This window comes from Desmodus rotundus, chromosome 9 (genome assembly GCF_022682495.2).
Source record: "Desmodus rotundus isolate HL8 chromosome 9, HLdesRot8A.1, whole genome shotgun sequence".
NCBI classification, from domain to species: Eukaryota; Metazoa; Chordata; class Mammalia; order Chiroptera; family Phyllostomidae; genus Desmodus; species Desmodus rotundus.
In genome coordinates, this window is record NC_071395.1 from 77,549,805 (window position 1) to 77,567,959 (window position 18,155).

Genomic DNA, 18,155 nt, shown 5'->3' on the forward strand with positions numbered 1-18,155 from the left:
TGTCCTGAGGTTCCCACCTTATCCCACTATGTAAAGATTGATGAGCTGTGTACTTAAAGAACTTCGCACAGGGTTTTAGCCCATGGAAATGGTCGATAAATGTTAACCCTATCCCAAAGACTCAGGAAAAGCTTCCCCTACCTGCCAGGAGTCTAAACCTAAATGATGGTGTAAAAACCACACTCCCAGGCAGCATACAGAGGCATAAACCAACATGAATCCACCATGCCACGGGGGTTCGACCAAAGGTGGAGGGGGCGGGGGGCGCTAAGTCCGGGAGGAGCCTGGGGCCAGGGCGGCAGCAGGACAGGAGGAGGACAGCCGGCTACCAGCGATCCAGGGGCCCCCGACTCCAGCCCTGCTGCCTGGGAAGGTTCCAATACCGGCTCTGAGGGGGACAGTCCCTGGAGGGAGCACGCTGAGAGGGCAACGCTGCCACCCTGTCACTGGAGTCCTGGGCTGGGGTAAGAAATGCAACACAGAGCTCCCGAAACCCCACACCCCTTCGACCATAAAGCCCCAAATGAAAAATCAGAGCAACCCCACCCTCGGTTACAGTTGCATTTGGGTTTTCCACCTCCCGGCTCTCTGTACCCGGTGCTTCTCCTGCAGCCGGAGCCACCCCTCACCGACCACAGCCCACAGCGTCAGCCTCAGCCCAGCCCTTCGGGGACCCTTGTCTCTCCATCAGCAACCCGTTCCTCCTGACCTCACACTATCCAGCCGCCGGTCCTCTGCAGCTTACCAGAGCCTTAATTGTACATGGGCAAGTGAAAGCCGGAGCAATTTAATATTTATAGATTCCAATGCATTCAGTTGGTAATTTGCTCCACTGACATTTACTTCTCCGTGGGGGGTACGCTAAGGTACCAGAAATAAGGCCCTGGTGATTTTAACCTGCCATGGCGGTCCGCGCAGCAGGCATGTGGTGGCGGTCCTGTCTTCAAAAGGAATAAACGAATCCATTATGTTCGCACTTATTAGAAGGAGTGGCTTGGCGTGTTAAGGAACAAGCCCTGAGAGAAACGGGCTCTGGAGGACAGCCATTCTCACCGCAGCGCATTGCAGCCAGTTCTCACGGGGCTTCGAGATGCGCCTGGAGCTGTCCGGGCCTCTGAGAGGCTGGCTGTGTGTAGGAGCACAGGAGACATGGGCAGGTCCAGCCTCACCCTCCCGGCTGCACGATGCCCCTGGAGGCCCGCGTTCTCCCTGTCCCAGAGGGCTGGGCTGGGCTGGGCTGGGAGTCAGCAGCCTTACCCAAGGCTGCAGAGGGGTGCCTCCCATCACCGTGCCCTATCTCAAAAATGCTTTGGCAAAGTTCTTTAATCAGAGAATCAGTGTCTCTCCAAAATTGGGCAATTACAAGCGCTGGGTTAAACCAGGCCCGCCCACTGCTATGGTCAGACACAGCGGCCGGCCTGCGTGTAGCCCAGATGTAGGATTCCGAGGTGGCCTGAGGAAGGCAAGCAGGAACAGGGGACAGAGAAGGGAGGAGAAACAAAATCTGAAGGTAAAGAAGTCCACTTTCTGGTTGGGTGCCGCAGTTTCTCTAAAGGGCCTTCTTTGTTACCATGGCTGCATCCTCTCTAACGTCCACTCCTGTGGGGACCGGGATGGCAAGGCAAGGGCCGAGAGCCCCCAGCTGGCTGCAGAGGAGTCCTCAGCTGATTCCAAGAAGGAACAGTCCCACCAGGCCTCGGGCCTCCCCACCGCTTCCCCACGACTCTGGGAAAGCCGTCCCCGCTTGTATTTGGGTCTTTGAGCACGGAAGCCCAAGTCTGAAAGCCCAAGACGACAAGGTGCACGGACTGCGGACACACTCAGACTTCCCCCGGAGATGCCCGCTTCTGGCACGTGGACGGGGAAAAGAATCCAAGTGCACCACGCCAGTCCCCCGCCCCATCACCGGGTCTCGGTTAGCTCGGCCCAAGAGCCCGGCGTGCATGTTTCCCTCCAGGAGGAATGGGCCGGCAGGAGAGGGAGGCTGGCCTCTCTGGTTTGTCTGCTCGGTGCCAGGCTCAACAGACTCTAACCCCCCATCAGTCCTTGACCCTCATAGCAGATGGTTGTGGGAAGTACGGTTGGTTATCCATCCAAGGCCATCCAACCGGTAAGTGGCCCAGCTGGGACAGGGACCCTGGGCTGCCTGTAGTAAAAGCAGCTGCTCTTTCTACTGAGCTCCCGCAGCACCTGGGTGGGGGACAAGTGACGAGAGCACAGGAAGACCCCTGCGCCTGCTGGTTTCTGCACCACCCATCTTCCTCTTCTCTCCCTCACCAAGGCTGTGGGCGAGGAGGCTGAGGCTACAACCCCTCTTCCTTTCCCTTCCCCGTCAGGGATTCCCTGCTCCTACTCCCCTGGACTTCTGAGGCTTCTGAGGAGAAAATAGGGCAAAGCCTCTAAGGGGAAATTTAAAGGGAATGGAATATTTCTAATCGATGCCTTTATATAAAATAACGTGCACATCAGCAAGGGGCTTCTCTGGAGAGGATGAAAAGGAGCAGCTCATCTCTGCTTTGCTCAAACTTACCGTTTCCCAGCTGGGATGGCGGGGGGCAGTTTGGCTAGAATTCTAAGGCAGATCCAGGCAAGTCACTTAGCTTCTTGGGGCCTCGTCTCCCCAGCCGTCGAACAGGGGTAGTGACAGTTCCCTATCTTATTTGGTTGTTGCAAGAATAAGTAAGATGGCAAGTATAAGATGCTTTTTAGCGGAGAATCCGGTATAGAGTAAGTATGCCATAAATATTAGGTCTCATTATTATTAAGTTCATCCCTATTTTTAAAGAAGATTTGATTTATTTACTTTTAGAGAGAGGGGAAGGGAGGGAGAAAGAGAGGGAGAGAAACATTGATGTGCGAGAGATACATCAATTGGTTGCCTCTCACATGCCCCCAGCTGGAGATCGGGCCTGCAACCAGGCACATGCCCTGATTAGGAATTGAACAGACGACCTTTTGGTTTGCAGGCCAGTGCTCAATCCACTGAGCCACACCGGCCAGGGCCATCACTATCTTTCTATCATCCTAAGTTGAGTATTCGGCTCAGGAGAAGGCACAGGCACAGGAGACTGGTGCCTCACTCTAGGAGGATAAACGGAACCCCCCACACTGGCTGGAGGGAGTCAGCTACAGAAATGGAAGACAGGGACAACGTGAGCCCCGCAGCAAGGGGTCCAGGAACCGTGTGACGTCTGCCTGGGGTTGGTGTCTTTTACCTGCACCATCCTACGCTTAACTTCTGGGCCTAGAACGTATACTCTGTGCTCCTAGAGGGGGCTTCCAGCCCAAGCGCCCTGCCCGGGCAGCTGTGCTGGACCACAAGCAGAGCCTAGAATCACCTTGACCTCCTCCCTCCAAACCTAGAGAAGAAAGAACAAGGCCCCGGAAGCCCCTCCAAACTGTTTCCTCCCAGGAGGGGCCTCTTGGTATTTAAAACAATGTCAAAGCCACATGTGCTGAGACTATCCCATAGTTTAGTCTCGGTGCTTTTCTGTTGCCAGGGAGAGAGGGGGTTTTAAAGGAGGTGGCGGCAACGGGGCGTCTGGGACAGAGAAGCTGGGCAGGTTACAGCCCAGAGAGCTTTCTTTGTTTCCAGGTGGCAACACGACCTGAGGGTGCTGGGAGCTACCCTGTGAGCAGAGGGATATACTGTGCGGCCACGGCCAAGGTCACGGGGAAGACTGTGGCAAGGTGAAATGTGCTTGTGATGTAGCCTTACACAGGACACACAGAACGTGCAATGCTGCGTGTACAATTACTACTGCAGATAAGTACGCATGTGGACAGAGACCAAAGGGGGCGCAGAAATGGAAAACAGTTGTGCCGGTGAGGCAGGAATGCGGGTGAGATGGACACGTCCGAGCTTTCGTCAATGGTGTTATGATAAATGCATTAAAACAGAGTAAAAGCAAACTGAACCGAGGGGCAGTCGGCGTGGGGTGGGGCTGACAGTACAAACCGTGCCTTGGCTTCATTGACTGCCAGTTCTATCCCTCCCGGCTCCCCTAAAACTCTCCTTTGCTTAGAGAGCTGGTTTGTATGGTGAGGCGCCAAGAAACCCAAGGGAATCAAAGCGGTGGGTCTGGGCCCACTTGAACGCGGCCAGAAGGCCCGAAGCTGCCTGGCACGTGCCTGCATCGGGAGAGGGGCAGGAAGATGTTAGTGGCGATGTTCTGAAAACATAAAAATACCAGAAACAACCAAGTGTCCATTCCCAGTGCAACAGATAAATAAACCATGACATAGGCACACGATGAAACACTGCTCGGCACTGAGAAGAAACAAACCAGACATAAATATCAACAAGGCTAAATCTTGAGAGCATAATGTTAAACAAGAAGAACAAGTTGCAGAATATTACACCACGTCAGCGTTTAAGTATGCTTCCAAAATACATACCCACCGCGACTACCTATTACTCATGGACTCGTATATGTGCAGTTCGTATGAAAACAGGTTATAAAGATACACACTACAGATAAGGCCGAGTCCCCGGGGCTGCAGGAAGGGGAAAGGCAGTGCAGGGAGGTGAGGAGAACCCCACCTGTCTGTCTTAATGCTCCCATTCGCTTATGTTTCAAAGACCCAGGTGGGTGTTTGTTACTCACTCCTTCCTTCTTTCCTTTTCTTAAAACAGCACAAACAAAACAGAACAGAGAAGCTCCTCAGTAGGTCCAGAGGCAGCCCCCAGCCTCTGCCTACAGGGCCAGCTACCCCAAGGTCCTCGGCTGGCTCCGACCCCCAGGTCCACAGCCAGCTCCCCCCCAGGTCCATGGCCAGCTCCATGCCCCCAGGTCCATGGCCAGCTCCCCCACCTCAGGTCCATGGCCATCTCCAGATAACCTGCTCCAGCCCTTTTAACACTGAGCTCTGTTTTCAAAACACCACTGTCGGCCCCTTGCCCTCCACTGATTGAAAGACAGTCTCCAAATGCTTTGCTTATACCTAAAATAAATAGATTCTGCCTCAACTCTGTTTTTTTTTTTTTTTTAACTCTATTGTTTAAAAGGGGCAGGGGAGAGGAGAGGGCAAAGGGAGGGAACGATAGAGGAGAAAGGTGGGAAATGGAAGAGGAAGGAAGGGGAAAGGAAAGAGAGAAGGAAGAGCAGAAAAACAAGCAGGCAACAGAGAAACTGAAGACAAACACATCCTAGGAGAACGAATGGCCCTCGCACCACGGCCTCCCTGCAGCCAGGCCTAAAGCATCTGCTCCCCTGGTGGCTGGGCCAGCATCCACTCCAGGCTCCATCTGCCTTCCCCAAAGGCTGGGGACGGGGGAGGGGAGGGGGCGCACAAAACCAGCTAGGGCCCCTCACCCAGGAGGGAAGGGGCTCTAAGCCTCCCTGGGAAGAACAAGGTGTTCTCTGACCGCCAGGATTAGTTAGACAATTGCTAATGGGATTTGCCTTTTGCCAAATGTGTCTAAACCCTCCCCTCAGAAAGGCATTTTTAAAAAGCTTATAGGGCTGCAAATTCCACAGTCTGCATAAAGCTCTGGGGGTAGGGAGGCCCTCCGCCTCGGGGCAACCCAGCTACTCTCTGAAAACAAAGGAAATGGGTGGAGGCCGAATGCCAGGGCCCTGGTGAACTCAGGTGGGCGGGTGAAGGCTGCTGGCTAACATCCTGGGCTCAGTCCAGAGCAGGAGGAAGCCTGCGATGCATCCGCCGGCAGCAGTGGGGCTTGTGGCCTGGCCAGCCCGGGACAAACCCATCATCAGGGCCGCAGTGGGCGCTGCCACTCTGTGATATGGGGACTTGAGGGACAGCGGTCTCAAGACTCAAACTCTCCCACCACACGGGTGGACACCTGGACCAACTGTAACTGCTGGCACGTATGCAAGGCCTGCTTCCTCTCGCTGGGTGGCACTTGGGCCCAGGCACGTTCTAAGCCCCGCTGCCCAGAGGCTGAGAGAGGCCGAGTCCTTTCTGCACTAGACATTTCCGGCGGAGCCTGTCAGGACAGCGCGGGAAGCTCTGCCCCCTTGCACCTCCGCGCACACAGTGACTGTCAGGTCAAGATGCGGGCTTCCTGCAAGGAGCATGGACAGGCCAGGGGGAGGTGGCTCACCTTGGGAGGTGCTGGGGAGTGCGCCTGCAGCTGCTCTGTGGAAGCGCCTTCCTAAATGCTTCAGGAGGAGACAAAGTGCAGAGAGCTGGGAGCACAGAGCCCAAGGGGGAGCCTGGGTCCTCCCAGAGCCTGCCCTGCAGGGTACACTGAGGGCCAGGTACGTGAGACAGCACCCTTCCCACTGCCCTTGTGTGTGTATGTGTGTGTGATTGTGTAATATAATAATACGGCAATAGTGGGCTTCGCCCCCAGTTTCCGGCACAGAGCTCCTCAACCCTTATACTCCCTTGAGTCATAAGGGGTAACAGGGAGCATCTTTTGTTATAATATTTGGTCTTAGTCCCAGATCCTGATATAGGAGCTTTTAAGACCCCTGCAATCTGGGGGTGGTGAGTGGCTTTTTGTATGCTAATGAGATGACTGGGGGCAGGTGGCCTAAATAGACTCAGAATGGGAACTGGCCACCTGGGAAGGCAAGGTTAGAAGGTTGGAACATCCAGCTCCACCCTCTCAGGCCCCTCCCCCCAACCATGACCTGCTGGAAAGGGAGAAGAGCTGGAGGTTGAATTCATGACGAATGGCCAATGCCTTAAACAGTTGTGCCTATATAATGAAGCCTCCGTAAAACCCCTCAGGGACGCGTGCAGGGAGCTTCCAGGCTGGTGCTGGGGCCATGGAGGTTGGCTGGGAGGGTGGCGCACCTGGAGAAGGTGTGGAAGCTCCACGCCCTTTCCCCAGAACCTTGCCCTATGCTGTTCCTGAGTTGTATCCTTTATAGTAAACCAGTAATAGTAGGTAAAATGTTTTCCTGAATTCTGTAAGCTGTTCTAGCAAATTACTGAAGCTCAGGAGGAGGTCACAGGAACCCTGACGTATATAGCCAGTCAGTCACAAGGACTGGGACTTGCAAGTGGCACCTGAAGTGGGGGCAAGGCAGGATTGGCCCAAAAGTTCGTTTGCATATGAGGGCTCTCATAGTGCTTAGTTGTCTTTAACTTCATCCTAAACAATTTTGTTAGATTGTGTTGTGACAGCTGTCCTGCGAGCATGAATTTTTTAAAAAACATTAAAGCCGCTGAGTTTTTGTGTAGTCATGTTAATATTGATGATGGAATAAAATAAGCAACATTTTTGGCATATTATGCTTTACTATTTCAAGAAAGGTAAAAATGCAACTGAAATAATAAAAAGATTTGTGCAGTGTACGGAGAAGGTGCTGTGAGTGATTGAACGTGTCAAAAGCGGTTTGTGAAGTTTCTTGGTACTGTTGACGTTTTGGCCAAATAACCCTTTGCTGCGGGGCTGTCTCATGCACTGGAAGATGTTTAGCAGCACTCCGGCATCTGCCCACTAGAAGCCAATAGGAGGGGATAGCCAACACACTCAAAATGTCCAAATCAATAAAGTTATTGGTGAAAATGAAAAATGTGTCCTTTACTTTACAGAAAAAACTCAACGGACTTTCTGACCAACCCAGTACCTGGCGTCCGTACTGAACTGAGTGGTGTGCGTGCGGCAGCGGGCGCCAAAGGACGCGCTGGCGTGTGGGCTGATCCCCGCCCGTTTGGGGCCGGAAGTACTGCAGTAAAAACAGCTCCGACTACACAGGCACACATATGAACACATGGGTGCAGTGACTCTGGAAGTTACAACCAGAGTCACACCAAGCTCAGAAATATTCAGAACTCAATCAAAAACAATTTTCAGCTTTGTGATGCCATGAAGAGTATGAAAGAATATATAACCCCTTCAAGTTCAAAGGTATTTAGAGCTACACTGGAGGCATTCAATTATCCTCAGAGGTAAAGAAATGCAAAATTCAATCAAAGGATGGTGTAGCCTAGGGAGGAGTCGCCAGCTTCTGAGGCTAGAGAGAAGAGTTCAGAAATGACCCCAAACCAGGGACCTGAGCTACAGGGCTCCAAAGGGGAAGAGCATCCTATTGGAGGGCAAGGACACAGCACTGTGACGAGGGCCATCCACATATGCAACCTCCGTGAGCAGGGAAGACACTTCTAAAACGATGTAACTGGAAGGACACAATTATTTCCTTTTTAGGTGAGCATCTTTCAAACCCAAGAAGATGTAGAATTAAGTTTAGAAATGTGACAGATGGCAAGTAGACATATGGTGGTGATCACTTTGTACCGTAAAGAACACTGAATTACTGTGTACTATGTACACCTGAAACTAATATGTTATGTACCAATTTTACCTCAATTTAAAAAAAAAAAAAGAAAGAAACATCAATGGACAACTGGCCTCTGGGATTTCTCTCCCAGTGTAGCTTAAATGTTACTACTGTACTGATCTCCCCTCGATCAACATTTTGAAAAGGTTCCAGAAATCCAAAGGGTCAAGTCCACGGACCTCAGCACGGCATCATCAGCCTATTGCCCATTCTCCCTGTAGTATACCATGGGCAACCTACTCTGGCCTTTGCCCAGAAATGTCCCAAGGCTTTTACTAAACCCCATACATTCTTTAAGGCCCTGCTCCATAGCCACCTCCTCCAGGAAGCCTCCTTGGCTTAACAGCTCCAAGCAAGTCTTCTCTGACCTCAGATTATTCCATCATGTGGCCCTTTGTTAAATGCCACCTTTATAAGAATGTTGTATTGCTCTTCTACAGTCTCATTTCACTGTGCTTTAATGCATCTCCAGTTTCACAGGGCCAGAGCAGACAGATCACGGTCAGTAGGCCACGTCTGACAGGCAGCTCGCAGGAATGAGTCCTGAGGCTTTAGCTCAAGAGGTCAGTGACCAAGGAGCAGCTGGCACAAAACACTGTGCCAGACTATAAAGCCGAGAGTGAGAAAGCAGGAGGTGGGAAGGTGGCAGGGCAGACAGATGCAAGCTGAAGAGAGGCTAGCACAGATGGCAGGGGAGTGTGTGCCATGGAGCCAGCAGATGAGGAGCCGGGGGACGGGCCAGGTGCAGGGCTGGGATGCAGTGGAGGCACCCTGGCTGGAACGGGGTCCTCATGAACCTCCCATTCTCTCACTGCGGCATGGCTGGCTGGCTGGCTGGCCACCGCTCGCCTGGGTGCACAGCCTCTCCAGATCAGCTTTCCGATTCTCAGATGAGGGCTCCTTGAAGTCAGGGACCATGCACGTACTTCTCACCCCTACGCGCTGCCAGGGCCTTCGGAGATGGTGCCGCATGAGTGGATCTCGGTAAACTCCACTCTCTTCCTCCTCAGTGGTGGTCACCCACTTTCTGGCTGTCTTGGCCACACCTAACAACCAAGGCTCCTCCATCTGTAATACTTATATGGTGAAAACTGGAGATTCAGAAGGAGAGTTCCCTTCTCTGCTTTCTGAAGGCAGACAGAAAATAATCCACTTAATTTTTCTGTGCCCTACCAACGCTCCACAGAAGGGCGCCCTCCAGCCTTAGCGGTGCATCCAAAGCTTGTGTTGAATTCTTGAACGGCCCATGATCTCTGTTACGAGATTGCTGTTCTGTGCCTATACACCCCACCCCCACGACAAAGGGTCCTCTGAAGCATCTCACAGAGCATGGGGAGGGCACAGGCCGCCACCCTCAAACTGCCTCTGCATTATATACATAGACTGTCCTTTGGTCATTTATTAGTTTCAGCTGACCCCACGGCCTTGGCACTGACTACCAGGAAGGTCTGCATCATGTTGGACCCCACAACCAGGAAAGGGCAACGCAGCTCCCTGCCTTGGGGAGGAAGAGATGCTGCCCCATCAATGACACACGCTTGGAAATGTGGAGCGGCCTCCTGACCCTGGCTCCACCCTCTGGGACAAGTGTCAGTCTCCCATGTGCCCGTACCACACTCTTTAATGTTGCTGCACTCCACTCTGTAGTAGTTTCCCGAGGTAAGTCTGCCCTGTCCACTCAGGGGCAGCCCTGGGCCACCCACTGAGCTCGGTGCTGGTGGAGCTTGAGAAATAGAATCCTGTGAATTTAAATCTATTCTATCTTCCAAAAAGGATTTCAGGTGGCTTCAAAAGTGCATGATAAAATCCAATAGAAACAGATGAAAACATACCCCGAAGGGAAACCAAGAAAGGAAGACAAAGCGAAGCTAGGGTCAAGGGCACGCCTAGCAATGGTCAGTGTTGCAAAAATGGCTCAAGTGGTTACCAATTCATCTCTGGGTTTTCTAGGGACTAACACAAAGAAAGAATCGTGGTCTGTAATGAAATTCTAAGTACACAAATATGAAAGAGATAACCTAAAACCAAAAATTCACCACCTGTTCAAGAGAAGCTCAGCTTTTGCTGGGAGCTTGAGGTTAATTTCCTGAGCATTGATTCCCACAAGAGGGATTTTTAAATGAAACATTTTATGGATTTTGTTAAGGCCTCTGATGTATATCACCAATGCTCTCCTGAAAGGTTGTCCTGATTTACATTCCTACCAGCAATCTGCTCCGTCCGCTCTATTCCCGACCCTGGGGATTATAGTTATTATTTTGGTTGGCAGGGGAGTTCTTTGCAAATGTGATAGGTACAAAATCCGTGTTTTCATCTGTAACTCATGGAAGTAAATCATGCTGAATATTTTCCCTATCCATTCTGATGCTATCATAGGGCAACGGCCCCCCTCCCATCTTCGTAGTCGGAGTCGTCTTTCCTCCCCCTTTTGGCCTGGAACCTGGGAAGCACTCTTCTTCTGTGAGGGGATCCATCCTTCTGCCGTCTTGTTACTGATATTGTCGGCTGCCTGTGTTTAAGCATTTTGACATCCAAGAGTGGATTGTTTTTTAGGCTGTAAGAATCTCATTTTTCCCCTGAGACAGTCAGTTAAATATTTATTAAGTGACTACTCTGTGCCCAACACTGAAACCTTCTGATTTTACTAGCAAAAGAGAGGTTAAGTAACTTGCTCAGGGTCGCTCAGCAAATATTTGTTGAATGAGTAAATAAATGAATGAAGGGAGATGAAGTTTCCTCCCCTCCTGATGTGGCTACTCCACCATCTGGTCCCACCCAGAGCACGCAGCATGAAGTCTCGCCGAGAGCAGGATGCCGCGAGACAGGAGCCCGTGACGTCCCCTTTAACTCGCCCAACTCGCCGCCTCTCCTTGCAGACCAGTAAACAATGCCAGGCCACTCAACTGCTCTTAGGAAAGGGAACTGCTTTCATCTTTTTTAGTAATAGGAGGCATAGCCTCCAACATTCTCAGAAATTTAGCAGACCTGGACTGCTAATACCCAAGGCAGGGCCCTGGACCAGCAGCACCAGCGTCACCTGGGGGCGGGCTAGGGATGCGGGCCAGCCAGCCCCGCTGAGACTCCTAGGCACATCCAAAATTGAGGGCACCCACTGAGAACTCAACTTGTTTTTGAAACTTTGGCTCCAAACACAGCCATGTGCTTGCTGTAAATGGTGAAGAAAAAAAGTTAAAGAACCTGATGCGCTCCCCCATAAGCCGTGGACTTTGTAGGTAAATCTTGTCTTTTTTTTTTTTTCACTCCCCATGTAACCCATGGAGCCCTGAGGACTCAGGCACGAGCTCTCTCTGCCTGAGGCTGATCAGGGCCTGGTGCTGCCGATACAAAGGCAATGAGTCAACTCTGACCAGGCCCGGTAAGTGCTCTGCCGAGGAAACACCCGGCCGATGAAGGCTGGAAGGAGGCATCCACATACTAAAGAACAAAACGTAGTGGCCTCACTAATAATCGTTTTCTCTGAAAAAACATGATCAGTACTCCAAGTCCTGGTTTGCAACATTCTCGGGAAATCAATTTTCTCACCTACAAAGTAACAGCCACTAACCCTCACCATTAGGCTCAGGAACCAGGAGAAATGCCTTATGTCCATTACCCCATGAACGCTCCCGGCAGGTCTTTGTGCAGAGTTATCACGCCCACTTTGCAGATGAGGAAACTGAGCCTCAAAGCACCTGAGTGATGGAACCGAAGACCACTCGCAGCTCTGCTTGACAGTAAAACCCAAGGAACAGGGCTTCGGCCAGGGCACTGAGGAGCGTGTACTCTGTGGCGGGGCCATGTCAGAACCCACGAGGCCCGGGGGTGAGAAGTAGCTGTCTCATTGGACAAGTACTTTGCTTAGGACGGTTTCAATGGGGCTTAACCTACAACAACATGAAGTTCATCGCATGTAATTTAGAAGATGGTAAATTAGCAAGTGCACATTCATGGAAAAACAGAAGTTCTTTCCCCTCTGAAAGGAAAGCCAAAGGGGTGGACAGCCCGGCTGAGCAGGTTTCCAACAAGCCCCGGAGTCGGGATTGCCTACCTTGGATTCCATACAGCCGGTTGAGGCGCGACCGCCGGGCCTCGTCGGTGTAGGGGACCGCAAGCCAGGGCATCTCGCTGAAGTACTGTTTGAACGAGTCCTCTGACCTACAGACACACACGGGGGAACAAGGCTCTGTTACCCCGAATGCACCGCCACTGGGTCCTCCCCACCTTCGACCAAGTTGTGCCTGGGGCTCTACCGATGCAGGGGTGTCTGATCATCACGTTCCGACGCAGGAGGGGGCTGTTCCTCCCACTCTGGGTCCACCAGGAAGCAGAGGGCTCCACACAACGTGCGGAGACCAAATGGAACCACCAGGCCACTTCCATAGCTCGCTCCCCTGCATCCTGCTGGTTTAACTCATGTCCAACCTTTTATTGATTGATTGATTGATATCAGAGAGACAGTAAGGGGAGGGGAGGGAAACACGGACTTGCTCTTCCACTGACTCATGCGTTCATCTGTTGACTCCAGGATGTGCCCCGACCAAGGACTGAACCAGCAACCGCATCGGGACGACGCTCTAACCGACTGAGCTACCCAGCCGGGGCCCTTTTCACTTTTCAACACAGATGAATCTTACTTTTATAAAAACCCTAGATGTTTGGACACTGCATTCCCGTCACACTTCTGTTTTGTGCACGTAACAGCGGTGTGCACAGGACCACACTTCTAACCGATCGTCAACACCATGATTCCACATGCAAGAAATTCCAGACATGACAAATTCAATCAAGCGCTAGGAAGCAGGTTGGGGGTTCCTTGAAACTGGGGTTTGGGGGTGAGACTGACCGAGAGAGGCATGAAGGAGTCTTCTGAGTGATGCACATGTTCTCTATCTTAACTGTGATGCTTACATTGGTCCACACATTTGTCAAAATTCACTGAACTGTATACCTAAAATGTACACATTTTGTTGTATGTGAATTACACTCAGTAAAGCAGACTTGTTTTACAGCTTTAAACAAGTGATTACTCCACCTGGCACAGCTTCAAGCCTGCCCGGCTCATAGGCCCTGAGGTGGGGAGCGGTGGGACAGCGGGACGAGACCACAGGCCACGGAACCGAGCGTGAAACAGCACAGACATCAAGGCCACAAGAGCGCATGACACCCTCCGTGCACTGGCATCTCAGAGTGCTCTGTGACAGGCACCTGGCAGAAGCAGCTGGTGGCTCCGTTTGAACTGGGGCCGGAGTTGTGTGATATAGGAAGGTCACTGGGGAGTAGAGCCAGTGAGAGGGCAAAACGCAGAGGAAATTGAGGCTAAAAGGACCTGACGTACTCCAGGAAAAGGTCTGCCCTTCTGGGTTTTGTGCCAGCGCCCAGAGCAAAGGGAAGTGACCGCATAGCCGTCTAAGACAGGCACCAGTCATGCGTCTCTGCCCTTTTCTTTCCACCCTTCCCCCAACACCCTTCAGCACAACCCCAAACGCTGAACCCATCACAAAAATGCACCCTAATAATCTTAAATGACCCTGGTCTGAATTGGGACGTACCTCCATATTTGCAGCAAGAACAAGTTTTTCTTGGCTTCCCTACAGACAGTTCTGAGAGTAAACGTGAAATGCACCTGCCCCTCTGCCAATACTCCCAGCTATGTCTTCCCCCATCCCGGTCTCCAAGCTCTACACTACGGAAGGGGGAAGCGTGAGGCGACAGAAAGACACGTCCATCACCTTCAGGGAAGGAAAGCCGCGCTAACATTACCTGTCTGCGCTAACAAAGATGATCTCAAACTTCTGGCCTGCCTCCTTGATCTTCCGGTAGGATTCCACCAGGACCCGGGTGAGGCTTCGGCAGGGGGGGCACTGAAAGACAAGATTGGGACCCTGTAGCGTGACTTTGAACCTTCAACGTCCCCTTTCCCAGCCACTTGCCATCAGAGGGCAGGCAAGTGAGACCCCAGTAGAATCGGGCCAGCAAAACCGGGTCATACAAGAGGCAGAAACAAACATGTCTCTCCTAATGCGAGGATCCAGCACAGTGCCCTCCCCACCCCTCACAAACTGCAGGCAGGCCTCTGTTAAACAAACCCCTCAGGGCCTCTTAGACGCCTCATAATGGGTTAAGAAAGCTATCCTTTTAGACCAGTCAAAAGAAGTCATTTTCTTGCCGCTATTATCATTCATAACCGTAAGCACTCATTGCATGCCAATAGTGCACTGGGCACAGGAGGAAGGAAGGACACGGGGAAGTTATGCCCAAACAGTCCCACCTCCGGAAGCCAATCACAGCTGGTCTTGGTGGTGATACCACTGCTTCCTTCTGTCTGGGCTAAGGAAGGACCGGACACTCACCCAGTGTGCGGAGAAATAGACCCCCACGTGAGACCCCTCCAGGCTGCTGCTCTCCAGGGACTGCCCGTTACTTCTCAGCAAGGGCCCTGCAATGACCTCCCGGAAGGGTTTAGGTCCCCAAGGGAATTCCAGACCTGAAACAGGCAATAGACCGCGAGAAGGTTAAGACTCTTCCGTGGTGTGGCTTCTGACCCAAGAGGCCTCAGGGCTGCAGAGTGTGACATGTTCATCATCAAATAGTATCTGTTAACACACCCACAGATCTGCAGCTAAGAACACTGGAGTAAAAGTAGGATTTCTCCATGACAGAGTCCTACCTACCCTCCAGGCAACGGTTCCCAAACTTGCGTGATCCCAGGGCCCATCTCCTGGGAAGTTTCTGAAGAAAACAGAAGCCCAGGTCACACCCCAAGTCCCGGGACCCAGGGCCAAAGCTGTGTGTCTAAAAACTGCCAAGCAGACCCCCCCGGTAACTCTGACAATGGGCCAGGCTGGGGGAGCATCGCCTGACAATTCCAACTGTGTTCTAGAATCTGCTGCGGAATTTTAAAATATGATGCTCCTGGGCCCCACCCCCAGAATTTCTGGTTAGGATAGTGTGGGTTGGGGCCCAGGGAACCAAGTGAGATAAGAATTTAAGTATAGGGAAAGGAGACAGTAAAACCCACTCAACCCAGATGGTCTGAATTCTGATGACACTTAAGCCCCAGGCAGGAAGAGCAAATAATATGCTCTCAGCTCAATCAACAGTGTTTTCTCACAGGGTGGTCCACAGACCACTGCCTCAAAATTGCCTGGGGTAAGGGCAGGATGGGAGGGAGGAACTGGGACTGGCTGAAAATGCAGGTGGCCAAGCCCACCCTGAACAAATGGATCCAAACATTTCAGAGGGAGGAGGGACATCAGCATTTTAAGGAGCTTCAGGGGGGGGAGAGAGAGAGAGAGAGAGAGAGAGAGAGAGAGAGAGAGAGAGAGAGAGAGAGAGTGAGTGTGTGTGTGTGTGTGTGTGTGTGTGTGAATTTGAGAACGTAAACGTAAAAACTTAGTTCTATCATGCCCTGGTTTTTACTGAAGGCAATTCTTTGAAGCAGGTGGAATTTATACTGGAAAATCTGTAATCAGGCCTGAATCCTGTAGCCGAGTCAATCCGTGTGGGAGGAAGGCCTTAGGACGCTTTTATGCCTGCAGCACAAGGCGGGAGACGCAGACGTTCGACAGCCACTGAGCAGGGTGAGCGGAGCAACCAGCTGGCCAGCCAGCGAGACCGAGGCCTGCAGGGCGTGGGCAGCATCAAGAAATGAGGTGCCCTCACCGCTGAGCCCATGAGGGCAACAGAGACTGCCACCTTGCTATGGTAATGTTTCTAAAGGAAAATAAAATCGCTTAGCCGGCCTCTGATTGTTAAGGCGGCAGCTGCCGTGGAAACAGCACCAGCAGTCAGCACCTGGGCTCCAGCAGCTTCTCACAGCCTCCGCAGCCCCCAAAGCAGAACTCCCCCCTTGGACTCCAGCACCTTCAGCCCATGAATGAAAGCTCCCAGGAGGGACATTCCGATCCCTTTAAAAGTCTTAACCATGACCTGGAGAATACTATAATTTCACCAAGTCAATATTCTTTAGCCAAATGAACCCACTTACATATACAGCTGACCCTTGAACAACATGGGTGAACTGTGTGGGTCTGTTATGTGTAGATTTTTTTAACCGACAGTTTGAAAAAACTCACAGGTAAAGCCACGTAGCCGGAACCATGATGCGAACTTACAGTGCTGATAAAACACACGGTGCTGTAAATGTATTTCTGTTCCTTCAGGTTTTCTTAACATCACTTTCTTTTCTCTAGCTTACGCTATTGTGAGAATGCAGTACACGATCCATATAACATACAAAATTAGTGTTCATTGACTGTTTATGTTATCGGGAAGTTAACAGTAGGAAGTCAAAGTTATACGTGGAGTTTTGATTGCACGGGGGTCGGGGCATGGGATGGGCAGGCCAGGTCTCACCTTCTGGGTCATCGCGGATCACCAGCAGCCCATTCCTGCACACGACCTTGCCGGTGGTGGCGTCGAGGAATATTAGCGATGGAATGTTGGAAATTCGATATTTGTTCCAAAGTTTTAGCTGTAAGAAGAAAAGTTAAAGGTGGTTAAGTTCGAACTAGATTAATTGATTGCAGAGTTCTTTTGACCCCTCGGACCTGAGGGGTGGAGGGACCGGAAAACACAAAAGCACAGAGAAATGAGTCACTGATGGGAAGCAGGGCTGGCTGGGCAAAGTGGACAGGCGAGGCTGACGAGGGATGGACGGCACTTACTATAGGAGATCTCTCTCCTACCTCTCCCTGGCACTTTCTCTAATAGCATAAAGATGAACATGGAGCCCTGACCAGTGTGGCTTGCTGGGTGGGGCACCATCCCACAAAGCGAAAGGTCTCGGGTTCGATTCCCAGTCAGGGCGCATGCCTGGGTTGCAGGTTTGTTGCCCCGGTCAGGGCGCATTCGAGAAGGCAACCAATCAATGTTTCTCTTGCACATTGATGTTTCTCTCCGTTTCTCCCTCCCTTCCCTTCTCTCTAAAAATAAATAAAGCCTTTAAAAAAAATGAAGTTGGATCAGGCATTTTTGAACACAATCAGACCAGGTGGTTAAGAAAAAAGGAAGGCTTTTTATTGGTGCCTCTCCACCCTATCAGCAGGCAGATGCTCCCCTGCTGTGCTGTGCCCCGCGGGGCCCCCCCCCCCCCCCCCCGCCCCAAGGGAAAAGGGATGGGGCATCCTACAGAAGACCAGTAGTTAAAATCTGCCCCGCTCACCGCTTCATCAGGCGCCGGGACTCTTGGCAGTCATTATGCGCGTGTGCCCTTCGGCCAGCAAACTCTAGGGAGCAATACCCTGAGCCAGCCCCAGCCCTCGAGTCTCGGTGCCACTCAAAACAACCCACAATCTGCTGGCAGGTTCTGGAGGCTGACTGTGCGCCCTGTTAGAGGGCCAGCATCCCAGTGGGACACAGCTGAGCCAACATAAATGCAACAGCCCACAGACAGGAGCCAAGTACGTGCGGGCTCACTATGCTCCCAGCCATGGGGGTGAACACTGTTCAGGTGAGCCTCTGGGTGCTCGGGAACGTCACTGCTGAGCCCAGAAGGCGACATAATTAAACGAAATGCAGAGCTCTCAGCGCACCTCCAAGAAAGAAAGAAACAAGGGGAAACTGAAGAATGGCCCATCGGTGATTCAGCTGTGAGCCTCTCTTCTGGGGGCTGGGCCCAGACAGGAGAGCTGGCTACTGGGCATGGGCAGAAAAGGGCACGGATATGTCTAAGGAAACAGGCTTCAGAAGTCCAGCTGCGTCCAGCAGAGGGAAAGCCACGTGTGGCTGTGATTATTGTTTTTAATTCAACCCCAGGCAGTGAGGGAGTTGGGCAGCACATCTGCCAAGAAACGTTAGGCTGCCCCTGCCTGTGGAGATCTGGGTCTTGGCAGGAAGGGTGTGGGACCCCACCACACACGGGATGGGCCCCGCCTTCGAGCTGCGTGTTTTTCCCAG

At 51.9% G+C, this 18,155-nt stretch overlaps 1 protein-coding gene across 1 annotated transcript in view; it reads right to left on the reverse strand.

The window, feature by feature from the left end:
- The window catches only part of NXN (nucleoredoxin), a 140,585-nt gene that overhangs the window by 8,127 nt on the left and 114,303 nt on the right, over window positions 1–18,155 (reverse strand). The window contains exons 2-5 of the mRNA XM_024564674.3: window positions 16,614–16,731; window positions 14,609–14,742; window positions 14,019–14,119; window positions 12,307–12,413 (exon numbers count right to left, since the gene is read on the reverse strand). Of these exons, the coding sequence (XP_024420442.2) occupies window positions 12,307–12,413; window positions 14,019–14,119; window positions 14,609–14,742; window positions 16,614–16,731 (460 nt within the window). The remainder of the gene's footprint in view (window positions 1–12,306; window positions 12,414–14,018; window positions 14,120–14,608; window positions 14,743–16,613; window positions 16,732–18,155) is intronic.